Source organism: Carlito syrichta, unplaced genomic scaffold, assembly GCF_000164805.1.
Source record: "Carlito syrichta isolate Samal-C Ts95f unplaced genomic scaffold, Tarsius_syrichta-2.0.1 Scaffold305620, whole genome shotgun sequence".
Classification (NCBI taxonomy): domain Eukaryota; kingdom Metazoa; phylum Chordata; class Mammalia; order Primates; family Tarsiidae; genus Carlito; species Carlito syrichta.
This window is the reverse complement of record NW_007249716.1, coordinates 345884-368095: the sequence shown is the minus strand read 5'-3', so window position 1 is coordinate 368095 and position 22212 is coordinate 345884. Positions and strand designations below refer to the sequence as shown.

The window sequence follows — 22212 nt, the reverse complement described above, 5'->3', positions numbered from 1 at the left end:
TCGACTGGAGTGCAGTGGCCGCTCCTGGCCACCGCAGCCTCGCCCTGCTGGGCTCCGGCAATCCTTCCACCTCAGCCTTCCAAGCAGCTGGAACTACAGGCATGCGCTACCACGCCCGGCTAATTTTTGGTTTTATTGTAGAGTTGAGGGCTCACCAAGTTGCTTGGGCGGGTCTCGAACCCGCAGTGGCCTATGTGCTTAAAGCATTCGGCCCAACACTTAACATGTATTAGCTGTGTTCTCCATCCTGATGGTCTGGAAGCCCTGTGGAGAGGCTGAGAGGTTCTGATTGAAAAAGCTCCCTACTCATCCGTTGAGTCACGAGCTACTGCCTCTCAGACCTGGGCCAAGCTGGGAGCCCCACCTCCCGCTGCCATGCAGAGGGCCCATGCTCACCTCTGCCGTCATCTTGGCAATAAGCCCCGCCGAGATGGCCCCACCGAGCACGTTCCGCCTCAGGCCGGGGTTCCTGGGGTCCTTGAGGTTGCTGATTCGGCTGCGCACGCGGTTCCGATACTTCATGTCTGTGCTCTTGAGCTCTTGGTAGATATGTGACGTGGTCAAGGGCTAGCTGACCACTGGCGGGGGGGCTGGCACTGAAGCCAAGGAGCCCCAGGGCCATCTCTTCCTCCCCTGGGACTCCTATAGGGGTCGGGCACCTAGGTGACCACTGACTCCCCAAGTGAGGATCTCACTCGGGCATTGGGGTCAGCCAAGTATCAAGACAGGAAACAGCCTCTGAGATAAGATCAGATCATCAGATCCCAGCGAGCACAAGCACGACGGTGTCAGGGATCCCAGAAAGAGGCACCCTGGGTTTGCCTGAGCTACTTGTGTGACCTCAGGTGGGTAACATGAACTCTCTGTGCCTCAGTTTCCTTATTTATAAACTACAGGGCTGTTTGAAGTATTCAGTGAGCCAAGCCACATGAAGCCAGTACTAACATGGTGTCTGGGACATATCAAATGCTCAACATTTGCAGTCTGTTTTTTTTTTTTTTTTTTGAGTTGGGGTCTCACTATGTCACCCAGGCTGGAGCGCAGTGGCAAGACCATGGCTCACCACAGCCTCGACTTCCTGGGCTCAGGCAATTCTCTCACCTCAGCCTCCCAAGTAACTGGGACTATAGAGTGCAACATCACACCCAGCTACTTTTTTGATTTTTTTGTAGAGATGGGTCTTCCTATGTTGCCTAGGCTATTCTTGAACTCCTGGGCTCAAGCAATCTTCTTGCCTTGGCCTCCCAAAGTGCTGGATCACAGGCGTGAGCCATCACGCCCAGCCGTTACAGGCTGTTAAGATGATGACAGTGGTGAATACAACCTCTAGTTTGGAAGGATCCTTAAAGGTTGTGAGTCTAGATGCCAGAGGAAAAGATGAAAAGCCACATGTTTGAGGTTTTAAGAAGTACTGCAATACAGAAACAGTTCACTCGCTTTGTTTAATCTGATGTTCCCAATATATTTGATCACAGAGCTCCCTTCCCCCATGCCCCCTTCCTCTAGTAATACCTGTCACTATCCCATGGAACCCACACTGTGAGTGGCCGGTTAGAGTTACTCCTCCGATTAATAGATGAGGCCGCTTGAGGGTTAGAAAGGATGCGAGCCCTTGCTCAAGGTCACAAGGCAAATTCCCGGCAGAGACAGGGCTGGAAGCCAGACGCCCTCCTGATGATAATGTTCTCTCCACTCACCAGGCAGGAAGTCGACCCTGGCCACCGACCACAGTCAGCTTCTGTCCAAACACTACATCCCAGACAGGCCTCCCTCTCCCCCAGGCAGGCTTCCGAGCCTCCCACTCCCTTTCCCTCTGGAGCTCAGGGAACACAGCCTCATTTTATTTTGGTCTCCTGAGCCAAGCAGAGTCAGGCAGACAAAGCTGTTGCTGGGAAAAGTCATCAGAAAGAGACTGGAAAAACGAAAACAGAAGACTTGCTCAAAGTGGTGGGAGAGAAGGTGATATTATTTCTTTTTTTCTGTTGTCATTTGAATGTTATTTGTATAATAAAAGTGTGAGAAGCAAAGAATATGCCACAATGCATTTGAAAGCCAAAAATGTGTTTAAAATGTGCCATTCGGGGTTCAGGAGTGTGTTGATATGTGATGCTTTTACCAGTCTCCTGACTCTGTCTTCACTTCTTGAGACCACAGGAGAGGACAAAGTGGAGAGCAGACCCGGGGGTCGCCGACCCTCAGAGGAGCCTATGGCTGCCCTGTATACACAGGGCTGCTCCAAGGAGGACAGATCTATTTTAGGACACAGAGCAGTAAAGCCCCCGATTTATCCTTCCCCTGACCTCGCCCCAGCTAAGAACAAAGAGCGAAGGGGCTGGGCGCAGCTTTGACTTCCTTTCCCTTAGAAGAGAGACAGTCAGCGGACAAGTAAAGGCTGGCAAGGGAGCTCTGTCCTGGAAGCCGCCAGAAGACGTGTTGGCACGTTGGGGTGGGCCTCAGGCAGGAGATGGAAGCAGGTGGCCCCACCTCACACCGAGCAGAACCCAGAAGGCCTCCGAAGGGTCGCTCCCAGTTTCATGTCAGTTGACTCCCTGGCCCCTGATTTTGTCCCCCTCCCTCAACATTTAACACTGACACGCAAACATTTTTCTCCAGTAAAAGAAGTTCCTGCTTCCATTCAGTGGGGAGGGATTTTTTCTCCCAAGCCAAAAATCTTTTGGTGCAATGAATCCACATCAGTGGGGGTGTCACTTCCCTGGTCTATACAAGGTCTCTTTCAGCTGACAGGAGGGGGAGTGGGGCACATGGAAAGGGTTCAGTACATGGAATCCAAAGACCAAGGTTCCCAGTCTGGCTCTGATACCCAGGAGTTCCTGAGCTTCAGTTTTCTCATCTCTAAAATGGGAACAACGGCTGCTGCCTCACAGAGATCGTTGGTGTGTGAGTTAACAGAGGCTAAGAAATGTCAGTTGCCCAGCACACTGCCATGTACAGATTTGGGAGTAAACAATGGGAGCTGTTAACATTAGAGGATGGAAGAGAGGGAGCCGTCCTCTCTGCCTGCTCTGATCTGGGAGGTAGTGATTTGACCAACTGAGGCACATTATGACACCACTCATCCAGCACAGCCATTGAGCCCTAGAGTTCCATTTTCTGGGTTCAAATCCCAACTCAGCCATTCCTGTTAGCTGTATGACCTTTAGCAAGTGACTTAGCCTCTCTGAGCTCAGCTACCTCACCTATAAAACTGGATACATCAGGGAGCCTGCCATGGGATTGTTCTCAGCACTGAATGAGATACTGCTCATTTTCAAGTTTTGCTGGCAAGCACAAAACTTCCTAATACATATTAGCTGGAATTAAGAGCTCTGTCTGGGTCAGGGGCAGAGCAGGGGGGTTGTTCCCAGAGCCCTTTCCCTCCTGCCTCGCCATCCTGGGTCCCTTGCACTTGGGAGGCCTGCTGCCAGGCCTGGTTCAAGGATATGATCTTCAATTTCTGACGCCATCTTGTCGCAGTTGACTCCATAGTCCTTGTAGTCATCTAAAAGAGACCCAGGAAATACAAGCATCAGACAGAGATGACCTTGACAGCGAAGGCTGCTTGTACAGGGATGATAATTGTTCCTGTGCCACCCCCAGGGTCCTGAGAAAGACTGCATCTCACCTGCCCTTGGCAAGATTGGGGAAAAGTCACCCTTCCCCGCCCCTGGGCTTGGCCCAGGCCTCTCACCATCCGCCTTCAGGGCTGCTGACAGCATCTCCACACACTTGTCCCGGACAGAGTCCCCTGTGAGATAGCAGGGCGCCAGGAGGCAGGTGGAAGAGGCAAACGTGGGGCTCGATGGGCTGGTGGGTGTTTTGGGGGTCTCCGCTCTTGATCTGGTGCTGTTTGATCTGAGGATGACAGTCAGCAGTGGACACTTTGACATTAGTTTTATTAAGCACCATTCTAGATGTCTCAATGGACCATCTCCTTCAATTCTCATAACCACCCTACGAGGTAGGTATGACTTTAGGAATTTGACGTGGATCATCTCATTTAATCCTCATGACAACCCCATGAGATCAAAGCTATTCTTTACTTTTATTTATTTATTTTTGAGTTGGAGTCTCACTCTGTCGCCCAGGCTGGAGCACAGTGGCATGCTCATGGCCACCACAGCCTTGACCTGCTGGGCTTCGGCAGTGCTTCCACCTCAGCCTACCATGTAGCTGGAACTATAGGTATGCACCACCATGCCTGGCTAATTTTTGTTTTGTTTTGTTTTATTGTAGAGACGAGGTCTTGCCAAGGTGCCCAGGTTGGTTTGAACCCCTGGGTTCAGGCAATCCTCTCGCCTCCACCTCCCAAAGTACTGGGATTACAGGTATGAGCCACCACACCCAGCTGAGATGGATGCTATTCTTAGTCTCATTTGAGAGATGCATTTGAAAGTGCATTATAGAGAAAGATGTATTTAAAGGTGCACTTGCCGGGCACAGTGGCTCACACCTATAATTCCAGCACTTTGGAAGGCCAAGGACGGAGGATCACTTGGGGCCAGGAGTTTGAGACCAGCCTGGGCAACAAAGCAAGACTCTGTTTCTACAAAAAAACAGAAAAATCATCCTGGCGTGGTAGCATGCACTTGTAGTTTCAGCTACTCAGGAGGCTGAGGCAAGAGGATCGCCTGAGTCCAGGAGGTCAAGGCTGCGGTGAACCGTGATTATGTGACTGCACTCCAATTCAGGCGATAGAGTGAAAACTTGACTCAAAAAAAAAGAGGAAAAAAACGGTGAGCTTGAGTTAAGTCAGACATCAGCAAACCAAGAGAGACAGAATTCAAACCGAGGCAGTTGAACTCTGGTCTCAGACTCTTGGTCAGCCACTGTGCTTTCCTTGTTATAGAACAGTATAACAATACCAGCAATGATACTGCAATTAGCTATGCACTGGGCTAGCTACTCTCTCTCTCTGTATGCTCTTATAAATACATAAACCATTCTTTCACTCATCCAATAAATATTTTTTAGACACTTGTCCTCCAGGTTCTGTGCCAGGAACCGAGGATCACGCACACCAGTCAGCAAAGCTCTCTCCCTCAGGAAGCTTACAGGCTACTGAATAGTGAGTATCTACCACCATTTAGAAGGGGTGGCTCTACCAGGTGCCAGAATTATGCCAGCATGTAGCAAGCATGTTCTAATTTAATCTTCACAATAGTCCCTGGAGGTAAACACTCTCGTTATTCCCATTTACAGACGAAGAAACAAACCTAGAGTTATACTCTTGAGATTTGCCCAAAGTTATATACCATCAAGATTTGAACCCATGTCTATCTGATTCCAACATCTGTGCTCTTAATTTTGTGATACATATGGTAACTCTAAGAATGATAATGATCTCATTTTGGGTTTTTTTTTTGTTTGTTTAGTTGGAGTATCACTCTGTTATCCAGGCTAGAGTGCAGTGGCACGCATATGGCCACTGCAGGCTCGACCTGCTGGGCTCAAGCGAGCCTTCTGCCTCAGCCTTCCAAGTAGCTAGAACCACAGGTGTGCACCACTACGCCCGGCTAAATTTTTTGGTTTATTTTAAGAGACGAGGTATCATTAAGTTCCCCGGGTTGGTCTCGAACCCGTGGGCTCAGGCAATCCTCTGTCCTCTGCCTCCCAAAATGCCTGGCTCACATAGTGGACTCTTCTCCAGCCATAAAAGTTGCCCGGGCTGGTCTTGAACTCCTGGGCTCAGGCAGTCCTCTGTCTTCTGCCTCCCACTGTGCCTGGCTCACATAATGGACTCTTCTCCAGCCATAAAAGGGATGAATTCTGACACATGCCACAATGTGGAGGAACTTTAAAGACATGATGATAAGTGGAATAAATCAGACACGAAAAGACAAACACCGTATGATCCCATTTAGATGCGGTCCCTAGAGTACTTGTATTTGTAGAAATAGAAAGCAGAGTGGTGGTTGCCAGGAGTTAGGGGGTGAGGGTAATTGTCTAACACATATGGAATTTCGGTGTGGGAAGATGAACAAAATTCTGGAACTAAACGGTAGTGATGCTGCACAACAGTGTGAATGTATTTCATGCTACTGAACTATATACTTGAAATTTGTTAAAATGGGACATTTGCTGCGATGTGTATTTTGCCACCCCAAAAAAATCTATACAGTAAGTTCAATAAATAAGAGTAGCCAGGAAGCCTGAACTATGCAATGATAACTAATTTGTTTTGTATATTTGGTAAATCTTAATTCATTTGAAATGAAAAAAATATCTCATTTTTCTCAGGCTGAAAAATAAAAGACTAAAGTAGCAAGGTTGTTATATATGTTTTACCACAATAAAAAAGAGTAACATAGAAAAAAGAATGGCCGGGCTCGGTGGCTCAGCTTGTAATCCCGCGCCTTTGGGAGGCTGAGGTGAGGGGATTGCCTGAGCCCGTGGGTTTAAGACCCGCCTGGGCAGGCGAGACCTCATCTCTACAATAAATCAAAAAATTAGCCAGGCGTAGCAGCGCGTGCCTGTAGTTCCAGGTACTTGGAAGGCTGAGGCGGAAGGATCGCCGGAGCCCAGCAGGTGCAGGCTGTGGTGGCCAGGAGCGGCCACTGCACTCCAGTCTGGGCGACAGAGTGAGACTCCAACTCAAAAAAAAAAGAAAAAAGAATGAAGTGCTGACACACACAACCAAAAATCCCAGGCCAAGGCTCAGACTCCAACTGTTGTTGGCCTCTTTCGGGTGTGAAGGGGGAGTTGGGATGCAGGGACCTGCATTATCCAGCATCCCTGTGGCTGGCTGTGCCAATTGGTGGCACGATGCCACACCTCACCACATGGCTTGACCGGGCAAATGGGTCACGCTACACTGTAATCTGGTCCAAAGAGTTCAGCAAGGGATAGAGAGTAGGAGGCCACTCAGAGGAGCTGATGGGGAAAAAAAATTTTTTTTGCGTTGGGGGAACTCACGCTATTGCCCAGGTTGGAGTGATCTTTCCACCTCAGCCTCCCGAATAGCTGGGACTACAGGCATGTACCACCAGCCTGGCTGATTTATTTTTTTTTGTAGAGGTGATGTCTCACTATGTTGCTCAGGCTGTTCTCGAACTCCTGGGCTCAAGCAGTCCTCCTGCCTCGGCCTCCCAAAATGCTGGGATTACAGGCGTGAGCCACTGCACCTGACCAGAAAAAGTATTCTTGGTAGAAATGCACGAAAGCATGGAAGTCCACAGGCAATGTTGAGGGTCTCAGGGCAGCTGAAGCCTGAGGGGTGAGGAAAATTGTAGAGGGGGAGGGAGTTGGAGAGAAAGAATCTGACCAGATTTGGGCTTGTTAAGGATGGTGATAACAACAGCTACCATTTACCCTGTGTTTGCTATTTCTCCTTCTCCTCTTCCTCTTCCTTCTCCTCCTCTTTTCTTCTTCTTCTTCTTCTTTTCTTTTTTTTTGAGTTGGGATCTTACTCTGTTGCCCAGACTTGAGTGCAGTGGCACGACCATGGCTCAACACAGCCTCGACCTCCTGGGCTCAGCCTCTTGAGTAGCTAAGACTACACGTGAACACCACCACACCCAGCTAATTTTTTTATTATTTGCAGAGATGGTCTTGCTATGTTGCCCAGGCTGGTCTCAAACTCCTGGGTTCAAGTGATTCTCTCACCTCAGCCTCCCAAATTGCTGGGATTACAGGCATGAGCCACCACGCCCAGCCTGTTTATTCTTCTTGATAACCCTGGCAGTCACGAATTGCTGGCCCCATTTCACAGATGAGGGAAGGGAGTCTTGGAGAAGTGAAGTTGCATAACTTCCTTTCCGAGGCTGTTTCTGCACTACTTTTGGGGTAAGGGCCAAGCAGTTGGGAAGTCTCTGCCTTTACCCTCTGCTCTTCTCACTCTTCTTGTCCCCTCTTCTAGTAACCCCTCAGGATCTGCCAGCCAGTCCCTACACCTCTACTCAGAAAAAAATTACTCACCAGAGTTGAAAAAATTCTCCCCTGGAGTCGAATTAAGACCCACTCCAGGGTCTTACCATACCTCAGTAAGGGCCCAAAGGGCTGCTGTGTTTCCCAACGCCAGGGGGCACTGGTCGCATCGTTACCGGGATACCTCCCAGAGTTGCACAGTGCACAGCCTTGGCAGCCACACCAGGCAGACTTGGGGCCGGATCTGCAGCTCCTTCTCAGGTTCAATTTCAGGCTATGGATGCACTACCTCCCTTCAGGAAGAAGAAGATCCGGGCTTCTGGACAAAGCCTTTCAGGCCCAAGGAGCTGTGTCTGAGAGTGAGGCTGACTGAGTAGCCCAGGCTTCCCAGTATCAAAATCCTGGGGTACAAGAGAACCCATTTAACATCCTGCTGAGCATTCCTCAATGTGGATTCTGCTGGTGACCTCCTTGTCCCCCAACTCTAGCTGTTTGGCCTGACCTTGGATCCCCACTGTTACCACAGACTCCTGGACCTCTGGGATGTTTGTGTCTCCTGGAGCCTTGCAGTTCCTCCAAGGTGTCTCTGTGAGGCCACATGGGTGAGGTGGGCTGGGATGGCAGGCTCTGCTTTTTTTTTTTTTTAATTCAGAGTCTCTTATTGCTCAGGTTGGAGTACAGTGGCACGCTCACAGCCACCGCAACCTCGACCTGCTGGGTTCAGGCCATCCTTCTACCACAGCCTTCCAAGTAGCTGGAATCACAGGCATGTGCCACCGCACCTGGCTAATTTTTTGATGTATTGTAGAGACGAGGGCTCACCAAGTTGCCTAAGGCTGGTCTCGAACCCCTGAGCTCAGGAAATCCTCTCACCTCCGCCTCCCAAAGTGCTGGGATTACAGGCATGAGCTACTGCGCCTGACTTATTTACTTATTTTTAACGCAGTTTGAAACTTACTGTCCTAGATGAGCTTAGCCTTCATTCTACCCAACTCTGCCTGACAACTGGGTGGCCTGGCGGCAGGCCAGAAGGACAGGGAAACCAGGTCCGACTGGCTCTCTCCTGGAGTCAGAGTTCAGCAGGAGAGAAAGGTTTGCACGAGAAAAGGCTGGAGAGGGTATGAACTAGGGGGGGCTGCCCGCACTCAAACAGTTCTCCCTGCCCCCAAGCCTGATCCTGGCCACTGGGCCCTTGCCTGTACAGTCCGAATAGCCCCAAAGCTGGTTTCCCTTGTCCTCTTGCCCTCCCTTACCATCCATTTGTCACACGGCAGCCAATGGGACCTGTCAACAATTCATAGGTGATCAAGGCACTGCCCCACTTCTGAGCCTCTAGCAGCTTCCAATTTCCAGCATAAAGTCAAACTCCTCACCAAGGCCTCTCAGTCCCTCTGCATAAAGCCCTGCCCCTTCTTCCGCTTCTGGCCTGATGACCCCCACCCCTGCCATGGGGCACTGCTTTTTTCCGTTCCTCAGACAGCCATCCCGCCCACCGCCGTGGCTTTGCACCGGCTGGTCCTTCCCCTGGAATGTTCTTCCTCCTCTGGGTCTCAGCCACATGTCGCATGCTGAGGGAGGCCTTCCCTGACCACCTCGGCCGAGGCAGATCAGCCCTGTCCTGTAACTCCCTAGCACATCACCTGGTTTCCTTCCTCGACAGCACTTATCCAGGTCTAGAATGGACTTGTGTATATGTTTGTAACCACTGTCCGCCTCCATCTCCAGATTGCAGGTTCCAGAGCAGCACAGGGGCCCTGTCACTACTGCATTCCAGCATCTGTAACAGAGCTCTCGCGCAAACTTGATGCATCTTTGTTGAACGAATGAATGACGAACTAAGGGTCTGAAAGAGATGAAAGGCATATCCAGGGGGTCCAAACAGGGCTGAACTGTGGGGGAGGAAGGCTCTCCTTGGAAGATTAGCAGCCCCACTCCCAGGGCTTAAGAGAAGGATCTCAGAGCCATCACCTGTCAGCCCCCGTGACCTGTGCCAATCCCATCCCCTGCAACTGGAATGGGGTCTCCCTGAGCCGTGTGCCCCCTCACACCTCAGTGGCATGACTCACCACAGGAGAATCGCCAGGGGGGCCTATAGATGCCGCCTGGAAGGAGGCCTAACACATAGCAATAACAGTAATTTTTGGAATGCCCCACACTCAGGTGCTATATTCAAGAACCTAGGCTCTGAAGCTAGACTCCCAGGTTCAAAGCCTGATACCAAGACTTTATCTAGCCATGTTACCTTTGGTGAGTTCCTTAACCCCTAGGTGCCTCAGTTTTCTCACATGTAAAATGGGACTAACAATAGTACCCATCTTATGGGGCTGCTGAAAAAATTAAAGCATCTAAGAAAATTCTGGTGTCAAGCTATTAGGCAGGGAAGGCCTTACATGGATGACCACACAGCATATGAATACCATTACTAATAAAAAGCAGTATTCATTTATTGAGCACTTATATAGTTTGGGAACAGTGCTAGGCATTTGATTATTACTTCATTTGATCCTCACAATGACCTTGAGAAGGAGTTGTAATTATCCCCATTTTCCAGATTAATAGACTGAGGCTCAGAGAGCTGGACTGATATGTCCCAGATTATCCACTGGCAAATGGTAGAGTCAGACCACCAAACCTAGGTCTATCTGCCTTCCAAATTATTTTCTTTTCTTTTTTTTTTTTTTTGAGTTGGAGTCCCACTCTGTCGCCCAGACTGGAGTGCAGCAGCTGCTCCTGGCCACCGCCACCTCGACCTGCTGGGCTCCGGCGATCCTTCCGCCTCAGCCTTCCGAGTAGCCAGAATTACAGGCACGCGCTACCACGCCCGGCTAATTTTTTGATTTTATTGTAGAGATGAGGGCTCATCTGCCCAGGCGGGTCTCGAACCCGCGGGCTCAGGCAATCCACTCACCTCAGCCTCCCAAAGGCGCGCGATTACAGGCTGAGCCACCGAGCCCGGCTCCAAATTCTTTTCAACACACCTCACTGTGTCTCTAAAAGAGAGTTTTCCAGAGCTCTCCAACCTGAGCAAGGCTAAGCTGCTTGGAGTATTTCTTCTCACCATCCTGGCTGGGCACACCCAGCCCCAGTCTCTCCTGCTTGGCTAGGGGTTGGCTGGCTGAATTTTTGTGTCTGGTGCCATGGCACGCTCATTTTGCTTTCAATGCACACGACTGGGAACCGAACCAGATGGCAGAGAGGGCATCAGTCAGGGTGGGGCTGGCGGGGGCGGTGGGTTTATCAATGGCTTCCTTCTGCTCCCGGGAGGTACCTGTGCCTGCTCTTAGAAAATCCTGTCCCAGGTGTGAGCCGGGGCTTCAGGAGGCCCAGCTCGCTGCTCCTGCGCGCCACCTCGAGGGCATTTCAGTCATGGCACCGGCAAACGTCAACTCTGACAGCCAGGTTGACAGCTAATAACGTGCAACTTTCTTCCCTGCCTGAGGAAGAAGGATCGCTTGAGCCCAGCAGATTGAGGCTGTGGTGGCCTTGAGTGTGCCACTGCACTCCAGTCTGGGTAACAGAGTGAGACTCCGACTCAAATAAATAAATAAATAAATTTTTAAAAACTAAAAAAATAAAAATTGGGAAGACATGGCACACTGAGCCCATGTTGTTGTTTTTTTTTTGGTTTTTTTTTTTGAGTTGGAGTCTCACTCTGTCGCCCAGACTGGAGTACAGTGGCCGCTCCCGGCCATCGCAGCCTTGCCCTGCTGGGCTCCCACGATCCTTCCGCCTTAGCCTTCCAAGTAGCCAAAACTACAGGCGCGCTACCACGCCCGGCTAATTTTTGATTTATTGTAGAGATGAGGTCTCGCCAAGTTGCTCAGGTGGGTCTTGAATCTGCGGGCTCAGTCAACCCACTCACCTCAGCCTCCCAAATGCGCAGGATTACAGGCTGAGCCACTGAGCCCAGCTTGGCCCAGGTTTTTATAAAGCAACAACAGCTGCCCCCTTCAAACAGGCTCATACTCTCTCGTTTGCCATGGTCTCCACCCAGTGTGTGCATGTGCCCTTGACCTCTGGAGGATGTTGAGTTTGCAAGGAGGGGCTCACCAGATGTGTGTGCCAAATGAGTGAATGAATGAATGGAAGGAAGACTACCAATGGCAGTCTTTTTTTTTTTTTTTTTGCCTCCCTTCCTGACTTCCCCCCTCTCCCAAGGGCAGTCTGATTGGTACATTAGGCTTAAAATAACTTGACAGCTTCCACACACATTCTCCCAGAAGACAACACCCCTGCCATCCCACCAGGGTGCCCCAGAATCCAATATGGCCCCTGGACCTAATCATTTGCCTTGCTCTCCTGCTAGACCATTAGTCGGCCTGCTCTGTTCTTCCCAGCCCTGTCTCTCCTGCTCTGACCCCAGGCCTCCCTCCTGGATCACACTTCACACCCACTTTGCTCACAGTTTCTCCTTGGTGATCTCATACAGGTTCTTTAGGTGCCAGATACATGCTAATGACTCTGCAATTTATATTTCCAGCCCAGACTTTCTTCTTCAATTCCAGCCTCATATAATCCAACTGCATAGTCTACTTGTCCACCTGAATGACTAACACATACCTCAAATCCAACACATCCAAACCTGAACTCTCGATATTCTATCCCAAGCCTAATTTACATAAGCGTGATCTTTCTCATACCAATGGATGGCAACGTCATCCTTGCAGATGCCTAAGTGGAAAATCTTGGAATCATCCTTGACTCCTTTTTTTTCTCTCATACCCCACATCCAATCTGTCAGGAAATCCTGTCAGCTGTCCCTTCAAAATATATCCCAAGTCCATCCCATCTCCCCACTTCTATCGCCACCACCCAGACTATCCCAGTAGCATCCTGGCTGGTCTCTCTGCATCCGAATCCCAGCATGGCAGCCAAAGCGGTTCTAATAAACTTGGCCATATCATTCTGGTGCTCATCACCCTCCGGTGCTCATGTTTCACTCACTCCCCAACACTCCCATCACTTCATATGGCCATCCCACTGTTCCTGACTGCCAGGCACATTTCCACCTCAGGGCTCTTGGTTTGCAGTGACCCCAGTGTTTGCTTGGGTAACTCTTTAAAGCATCGCCCAAAGGTCACTTCCTCTGTGCGGCTTTTTCTAACCACCCCATGGACATCCTCCTCAACCCCCTTCGCTCTGTGTTGTTTTCCATAGCACTTGTCACCTCCTAAACATTACCTGCTTTCCCCTACTAGAACAGAGACCCCGTGCCTGGAAGGGTCTTTGTTTCTTTTGTACATTTCAAAAGAAACAAAGAAGAGTACCTTGGCACCTAGAACAGTTCCTGGAACATAGTAGGCCCTCAATAAAGATTGGATAGATAAATGACTTGATGATTTATGCTACTTTTAGGTAGACACCCTTACTAGTTCAGTCTAAATACAGAGAGCCCACTCCAGGTATAGGTTTTCAAGACCTCTGTCCTCACTGAGTTCAAGCTCACCTTGAGACTGCTCCCTAGGCAGTGTTGGGGCAACAGCACCTGGCCAGCCACCCCAGCAAAGGAGCCACACCTGTGATTCGGGGGCCCACTCAGTCTTACTGTGTGTGTCCTAGAATTTGGAGGCAACACAATGCAGGAAGTTTTCTCCTTTCCCCTGCCTCAAGTTTTCTCCATTAAAGCAGAGAAAGGGCCACAGGCTGGATGGAACATTTGGGATAGAGAAGGCTGTGGCTTCCTTTACCTTTCCATCGATGGTCGTTTTGGAGAGGAGGTGGCAGAAGACTTGGAGTCCACAGAGTCTCTCCTGAAAGAAGAGAAATTGGTGATGAGACTCTCTTGTAGGCTAGCATCATCACTGATCACCAAGAAGGCTGGGGAGAAAGCAACCTTAAGAGGCGCCTGCTGGGTTGAGGAGTATGGAACCCACTTGGACCACAGCTGCCTGCATGAGGGAGATCCAGTGGTGCTGGCTGGCCACCCTCACCTACTCTCCATCAGAAGCAGCAATGCAAAGACAGGAAACCAATATCTGCTGACACCTAGTATATGCAACATATGATATGTGTGTATGTCATGTAATTACTCATTCTTTTTTCTTTTTATTTTCTTGAGTTGAAGTCTCACTCCTGTCGCCCAGGCTGGAGTGTATGACACTTTCGTGGCTACCGCAGGCTCAACCTGCTGGACTCAGGCGATCTTTCCGTTTCAGTCTTCCAGGTAGTGCATGCCACCACACCTGGCTAATTTTTTTATTTACTGTAGAGACAAGGTCTTGCTAAGTTACCCAGGCTGGTCTCCACCGCCTGGGCTCCTGTAATCCTCTCACCTTCACCTCCCAAAGTGCTAGGATTACAGACTAAAGCCACTGCATCCGGCCTAATTATTCATTATTAATAACTAATTATCAGCAGATTTCTCTCCTTCTTGCTGTCAGGCAGGCCTTGGCTAGCTGGAATCCATGGAAACTGGTTTCCAGGAATTATCTATACTCATCTGAAATCAGAAAGACGAAGGGGTTAGCTTCAGCCTCTCTAGCAGGCACTTCAGGAGGAGGAGAGAACAAGGCCTCGGAGACAGAAAAGCTGGGTTAAAATAGCAAGTGAAACAGTAGGGAACAAAATCAGATGTGTACTGTGCCTCACATCATGCAAGAAAACCAATGCCCAGGATGAAAAACAGAAAGAAAATACACCCAAATGCTAACCACTGTTATGTGAGGGTGACAAGGTTAAGGGTGATGTTTCCCCCCATTTTTCTTTCTTTCTTTCTTTTTATTTATTTATTTATTTATTTGCATCAGAGTCTTACTCTATTTATTTATTTATTTATTTGCATCAGAGTCTTACTCTATTGCCCAGGCTGGCGTGCAGTGGCACTCTCGTGGCCACCGCAGCCTCGACCTGCTGGGCTCAAGCAATCCTTCTGCCTCAGCCTTCCAAGTAGCTAGAACCACAGGCACGTGTCACCATACCCGGCTTATTTATTTATTTTTAATTTAAAACATTTTAAAATTTATTGTAGAGATGAGGTCTCGCCAAGTTGCCCGGGCAGATCTTGAACCCGTGGGCTCAGACAATCCACTCGCTTCAGCCTCCCAAAGTACTAGGATTACAGGCTGAGCCACTGAGCGGTACAACTTTTTTTAATTGTAGAGACTAGGTCTCACCATGTTGCCCAGGTGGGTTTCAAACCCGTGGGTTCAGGCAATCCTCTCACCTTCGCCACCCAGAGTGCTGGGATTACAGGCGTGAGCCACTGCACCTGGTTTCCCATTTTTCTTTTCTTTTCTTTTCTTTTTTTTTTTTTGAGTTGGAGTTCACTCTGTTGCCCAGGCTGGAGTGCAGTGGCACAGTGACAGCCACCCCGGTGTCGACCTGCTGGGCTCAGGTGATCCTTCCACCTCAGCCTTCCAAGTAGCCAGAACAACAGGTGCGCGCTACCACGCCTGGCTACCCATTTTCCAAAATGCATGTAGCTACACTCTTTTTATGATATATAATGTAGTTTTTCCTTTCATTGATTTTATAAAATTAATCCGTAAATTGCAACTCCCATTCCTCATTTCGCTTACCCTGCTCTCTCTCAAAAAGAAAAAAAATTTGTTTTAAGAGCCAAAGTCTCTGTCGCCCAGGTGTAGTGCAGGGGCATGATCATAGCTCACTCAGCCTTGCCTCCCACCCCTCAAGCAGTTCTCCTGCCTCAGCCTCCCAAGTAGCTGGGACTACAGGCCCTTCTCTTTTTAATTTCATAGCATGTTTCACCTTCTAACATACTGTATAATCTGCTTATATTTGTCTGACACACCCTCCGCTTGTAAATTCCACAAGTGCAGATTTGTCTGTACTGAGCCCATTTCCCCATGGGCACTCACTTTCTCAGTGCCCAAGGACACAAGGGCTTCCTCTTGCAAACTCCGCAGGGCCTCTGCCTCAGGGAATTCTCACCAACCAGGCTGGCTGGAAGTGCTGGTCATTAACTAATCACCCAGGAGCAGCCCTCCACCAGCCACATGCAGAGAAGAGAGGCCTTCATTCACATGTCCCTCCACACCCACACCAGGCCCTGGGAGTTCCTCTTTGGCAGGGGTCCCCATCCCCCGGCTACGGATCTGTGGCCTCTTAGGAACCTATTAGGAACAGCAGGAGGTGAGCAGCGGGGAATCAAGCCCCGCCTCCTGTCAGATCAGCACCTGCATTAGATTCCCTTAGGAGCGCGAGCCCTATTGTGAACTGCGCATGCGAGGGATCAGACTGCGCTCCTTATGAGAATATAATGCCTGATGATCCCCCCAACCCCCTGCCCGATCCGAATCCGGTCTCTGATGCCAAAAAGGCTGGGGACCGCTGCCCTATGGGATTCCTCCCTAGTCCCTCTGGGGCATGGACAAGTAAAGACTGGAGCTGGAAGCCAGAATTCCTGCAGTGAGAGAGAGAAGACACGAGCCCCCACCCCAGAGAACTTTCTGGCCCTTCCTAGTTGTTTTTCTTATTTTTCTTTCCTTTTTTGAGGTGGGAGGGGGTCTCGCTCTGTTGCCCAAGATGGAGTGCAGCGGCGCAATCCTGGCTTACTGCAACCTGGAACTCCAGGGCTCAAGCTATCTTCCTACCTCAACCTCCCGAGTAGCTGGGACTACAAGCATGGGACACCATGCCCAGCTAATCTTTTTTATTTTATTTATTTTTTAAGAAGAAGTCAAAAATAGTCTGCAAATGATCATTATGAGAACTATTCAGAGTATGAAAAAAATTGCTTAGACTACAATGGCAATGTGAATAAAAAAGATACATAATAGTTTGTATTTACTCTGCCTAGAGGGATAGAAAATTTATGTATACAAGAGGGGGGACCCAAAAAACCCAGAATTGATTTATTAAAAATTATGTATTTATTCTTACATGTTTAAACTTCAATCACCTTGAAAGTACTCTCTGTCTGGTGCAATGTATCTATCGAGATGCTTTTTCCACTGCTCAAAACAGTTTTTGAACTTGTCGATTTCTAGATCTTTTAGTGCTTCTGCTGTTTTTTTGTTTTGTTTTTTTCTTTTCCTCTTCCACATCAGCACAACGTGTCCCTTTGAGGACTTTTTTCATCCAGGGGAAAAAAAAAAGGTACTCAGAGTGAGAATGGGAGAACAGGGAGGAGGGAGCACGGGGGTCATGCTGTTTTTGGTCAAAAACTGCTGAACACTCAGCACGGTGTGGACAGATGCGCTCGTAAATCACCCATCATGAAATGGGCAAACATGTTGAAAGCATCTCCAAAAAAATTCACTGAAGCCAAACACAGCCTCTCACAACAACATTAGCTGGTACCCTGATGCTGATGGGTTCCTAGAACACTTACCTAGCAGGGGAAGCCTGTACAACAAGGGGCTCACCCTCCAAAAAGATAATTCTGGGCTGTTTGGGGGGAGATCCCCCTTCATATAGGTAGAGCAGGTCTGGGAGGGAAGAGAAATAAAAGAGGCTTCATTTTATCAGATGTGCACAAATATATTACATTCTTATTTTAAATATCTCTAATGTGGTTATAGTGTTTGTACAATGAGTTACCACTAAGAAAACCAAAAAGAAAGGAAGTTCATCAATTGAGCTGAACTAGGACTCACTTCTCCCAGAAGAATAGGAGACACTGCCCCGCTCTTGCTCAGTTCCAGTGACAACTCCATCTCAGAGCTCCATGACTGTGAAAAGTGACCCGCATAACATTCTTGTGTCCCAGGAAAACATATAGTGCACTTCAAATTTTATTGAGAAAATACAAAAGCACATATATAGGTTTTTAAAAGACTAGAAAGTTATACATCAAAACGTTAACAATAGTTATTTCCGTTATTTTTCTTCTTGTGTTTGATTTTCTAAATTTTTTATGCTAAACACGACTCACTATGAACATGGATAAACAGATGTATGTGAAAAGGTCACAAAATAATATGCAGAGAGTAATTCCATTTTATTAGAACAAATAAGTACTTTATAGATAGTGATGCATAGGAAACAGTCTAGAAAGATATATATATGTAAATATATATATATACTTTCTATATACACATACAATATATAATGTATAGATAGACACAATTATATACTGAGTGCTTGTTTCCAGATAACATGATTTTTAATCTTCATATTTATATTTGTATTTATTTATTTATTTTTGAGACAGGGTATTGCTCTGTTGTCTAAGCATGATCATAGCTCACTGTTCAAGTGATCTTCCCACCTCAGTCTTCCAAGTAACTGAGACTACATGTGTGAGCAACCATGCCCAGCTACTTTTAAATTTTTCTGTAGAGTTGAGATCTCTCTATGTTGCCCAGGCTAGTCTTGAACTCCTGGGCTCAAGCAATTCTCCCACCTTAGCCTCCCAAAGTACAGGGAGTACAGGTATGAGCGACCTGTTTGTATTTGTAAAGCTTCCTACAAAGAGCAAGTCATTACCTGTATAATAAAATAATGTAATACAAAATAGTTAAATTAAATCAACAAATATAATTAAAGTATATTACAAATAAAACATGTTATTTTTAAGGAGAAAAATCTGAGATAATGTCCATTTTTCAGGCCACAATACGGAGTCTCAGACATGGAAGATGTGAGCAAATGATCAAGTTCAGCCCAGAACCTGGCGTTCTGCTTTCTATTTGTCACCTCTCCCACACTTATTGTCTTTGTAGGCCTTTAAAAGAAATCTCTTATCCAACAACACATCTCAAGGATCCTCCATCATGACCAGGTGGGTTTCATTCCCAGAATGCAGGGCTAGTTCAACATTTGCAAGACCACAAACATAATTCAGCACATTGACAGATATGAAACCAAGAATCACATGATTATCTCATGAGATGCAGAAAAAAGCATTTGACAAAATCCAGCATCCCTTCTTTATTAAAAACCCTTGAGCACCTAGGCATAGAAGGAACATTCTTCACAACAGTAAGAGCCATCTATGATAAACCCACAGCCAACATTTTGCTCAATGGGCAGAAGTGGGAAGCAATCCCCCTAAGAACTGGAACAAGACAAGGGCCCATTCTTACCCCTCTGGCTAGTGCTGGAGTCCTAGCCCGAGCAATTAGGCAAGAGAAGGAAATCAGGGGTATTCAAATAGGAAAAGAGGAAGTTAACCTAGAAAACCCTAGGGAGTCTGTCAAAGCCTCCTCCCACTGATAAACAACTTTAGTAAAGTCTTAGGGTACAAAATCAACGTGAAAAAGGCAGTTGTGTTTCTATACACCAGCAACAAGCAGGTAGAGAACCAAATAAAAAGCACTATCCCATTCACAATAACCACAAAAAAAATGAAATACCTTGGCATCCATCTAACCAGGGGAAAAAAAGATCGTTATAACGAGAACTACAAAATGCTGCTCAAAGAAATCAAGGATCACACAAATGTAAAAAACATCCCATGCTCAAGAATTGAAAGAATCACTACTGTCAAGATGTCCATCCTGCCCAAGGCAATCTACAGATTCAGTGCAACGCCTATCAAATTGCCAACATCATTTTTCACAGGCCTGGAAATGACAATACAGAAATTCATATGGGAACAAAAAAGAGCACAAATAGCCAAAACAATCCTTAGCAAAAGGAACACACCTGGAGTTATCACACTTCCAGACTTTAAACTTTATCACAAGGCTAAAGTAACCAAGATAGCATAGTATTGGTATAGGAATAGGCACATACACCAACAGAACAGGACAGAGATTCTGAAAGTAAAAACACGGTCTCAGCCGGACTCGGTGGCTCAGCCTATAATCCCAGCACTTTGGGAGGCTGAGGTGAGTGGATTGCCTGAGCCCGCGGGTTCGAGACCCGCCTGGGCAACTTGGCAAGACCTCATCTCTACAATAAATCAAAAAATCAGCCGGGCATGGTAGCGCATGCCTGTAATTCCAGCTACTTGGAAGGCTGAGGTGGAAGGATTGCCGGAGCCCAGCAGGTTAAGGCTGCGGTGGCCGGGAGTGGCCACTGCACTCCAGTCTGGGTGACAGAGTGAGACTCCAACTCAAAAAAACAAACAAACAAACAAATAAAAACAAAAAAAACAAAAAAAACACAGTCTCTCAACCAACTCATCTTCGACAAAGCCACCAATAACAATCATTGGGAAAAGGAGACCATACTTTGCAAATGGTGCTGGGAAAACTGGCTAACCACATGCAGAAGAATGAAACTGACCCCCTACCTATCACCATATACAGAAATCATTGCAAAATGGATCAAAGACCTAAATGTAAAATCTCAAACTGTAAGAATCCTAGAAGAAAATGTAGGAAACACCCTTATGCACATGGGAGAAGACAATGAATTCTTGACCAAGTCCCCAAAAGCAAATGCCATAAAAGCTAAGATAGACAAGTGGGGCCTCATCAATCTGAAAAGCTTTTGCACAGTAAAAGAAACCATCAAGAGAGTAAAGAGACAACCCACAGAATGAGAAAACATATTTGCAAATTATGCATCTGACAAAGGCCTAACATCCAGGATCTAAAAGGAACTCAAAAGTGAAAGAAAAAAACAAACAACCCCATTAAAAAGTAGGCAAAGGATATGAACAGACACTGCTCAAAGGACAACATACAAGCAGCCAGCCGACACATGAAAAAATGCTCAGCCTCACTAATCATCAGAGAAATGCGAACCAAAACTACGATGAGGTACCACCTAACTCTAGTAAGGAGGACCAACATTAATATGTCAAAAACAACAAATGCAGGTGCAGATGTGGAGAAAAGGGAACACTTCTACACGGTGGAAATGCAAGCTAGTTCAGCATCTATGAAAAACAGTGTGGTAAGCCGGGCTTGGTGGCTCAGCCTGTAATCCTGCACCTTTGGGAGGCTGAGGTGAGTAGATTGCCCCAGCCCGCGGGTTCGAGACCCGTCTGGGCAGGAGAGACCTCATCTCTACAATAAAATCAAAAAAATTAGCCTGGAGTGGTAGCGTGTGCCTGTAATTCCGGCTACTCAGAAGGCTGAGGCGGAAGGATCACCGGAGCCCAGCAGGTCGAGGCTGCGGTGGCCAGGAGCAGCCACTGCACTCCAGTCTGGGCGACAGAGTGAGACTCCAACTCAAAAAAAAAACACAAAAAACAAAAACAGAGTGGTAATTCCTAAAAGATCTAAAAACTGATCTTCCATACAATATAGCAATCCCTCTTTTGAGATTATACCCAGAGGAACATAAATTGCTCTGCTAAAAACACACCTGCACACACACACGTTTATTGCCACACTATTCACAATAGCAAAAACATGGAACCAAACCTGCTACCCATTGAAAGTGAATTGGATAAAGAAAATGTGGTACATATACACACTGGAGTATTATGCAGCCATAAAGAACAACATCATGAACTTCACAGCAATTTGGATGGAGTTGGAGACCATCATACTAAATGATCTATCACAGAAACAAAGAACTGAATACTGCATATTCTCACTCATAAGTGGGCCCTGAACACCAGTCACATGAACACAAGGGTGGGATCAGCAGTCACAGTGTACTGCTAGGGGAGAGAGGGAGGGAGGAGGGGAGGTATGTAATGACACACAGGGTACCTGGTCCACTACCAGGGGGACGGAGGGCCAGTTAGAGCCCAAACTTCACCTGCGTGTAGCCTACTATCTTCACTTGTACCCCACAACTGTATAATAATAAAAAAAATTCTGGGCAATCCCCCCAGGTCCCCTTCCACTGTGGGAGCTTTTCTGTCCTCTCAATAAATCCTGCTTTCTCACTTTCCTGTCCATGTCGCTCATTCCTCCTGGGCATGAGACAAGAACCCCAACCTGAAGAGCTGCAGATCATCAGAGCTGAAGAGTCGTGTACCCCGGGGGCTGACTTGCCAGTCCTCTGAGCGGGCAGAACTGGGAGAGCCGCTGGAAGAAGGCGAGACTCCGAAGCTGAGACACTCCAGGGGCGAGGCTTATCGGCCCACCGAATCAGCAACACTCTCTGGGCTTAGCTCGCCAGCCAACCCATTAGAGCCAACACTTCTGGGGCTAGGCTTACCAGCTCCTCAAGCTGACCCTCTCTGGGGCTCGGCTGGCCAACCCATTGAAGCTGACACTCTTGAAGCCCAGGCTGACCTGAAAAATCCGTATCAGTTTGAGATAGATGTGTTTCAATTTGTACAAGATAGGCACTTTGGAGCGATTCAAAGATTTTCATTCGTATGTCTCTTTCCAATGAAAGATTCACTTGAAAAGTTTAGCCCTCACAATATGACTTCACAAGATGTTGGCTTGGTTGCCCTCTGGGTTTTTTTTCTCTTAATTTTTAAAAACCAAAGTAGCCGGGCTCGTTGGCTCAGCCTGTAACCCCGCTTTGGGAGGCCAAGGTGAGTGGATTGCCTGAGCCCGCGGGTTCGAGACCCACCTGGGAAACTTG

General features: G+C 47.7%; 1 protein-coding gene across 1 annotated transcript in view; it reads right to left on the bottom strand.

The window, feature by feature from the left end:
• The window catches only part of TCEA3 (transcription elongation factor A3), a 41550-nt gene that overhangs the window by 9832 nt on the left and 9506 nt on the right, over positions 1-22212 (bottom strand). Inside the window, exons 5-8 of the mRNA XM_008061810.2 lie at positions 13551-13613; positions 3689-3852; positions 3443-3499; positions 397-551 (exon numbers count right to left, since the gene is read on the bottom strand). Coding sequence (XP_008060001.2) covers positions 397-551; positions 3443-3499; positions 3689-3852; positions 13551-13613 — 439 coding nt within the window. The remainder of the gene's footprint in view (positions 1-396; positions 552-3442; positions 3500-3688; positions 3853-13550; positions 13614-22212) is intronic.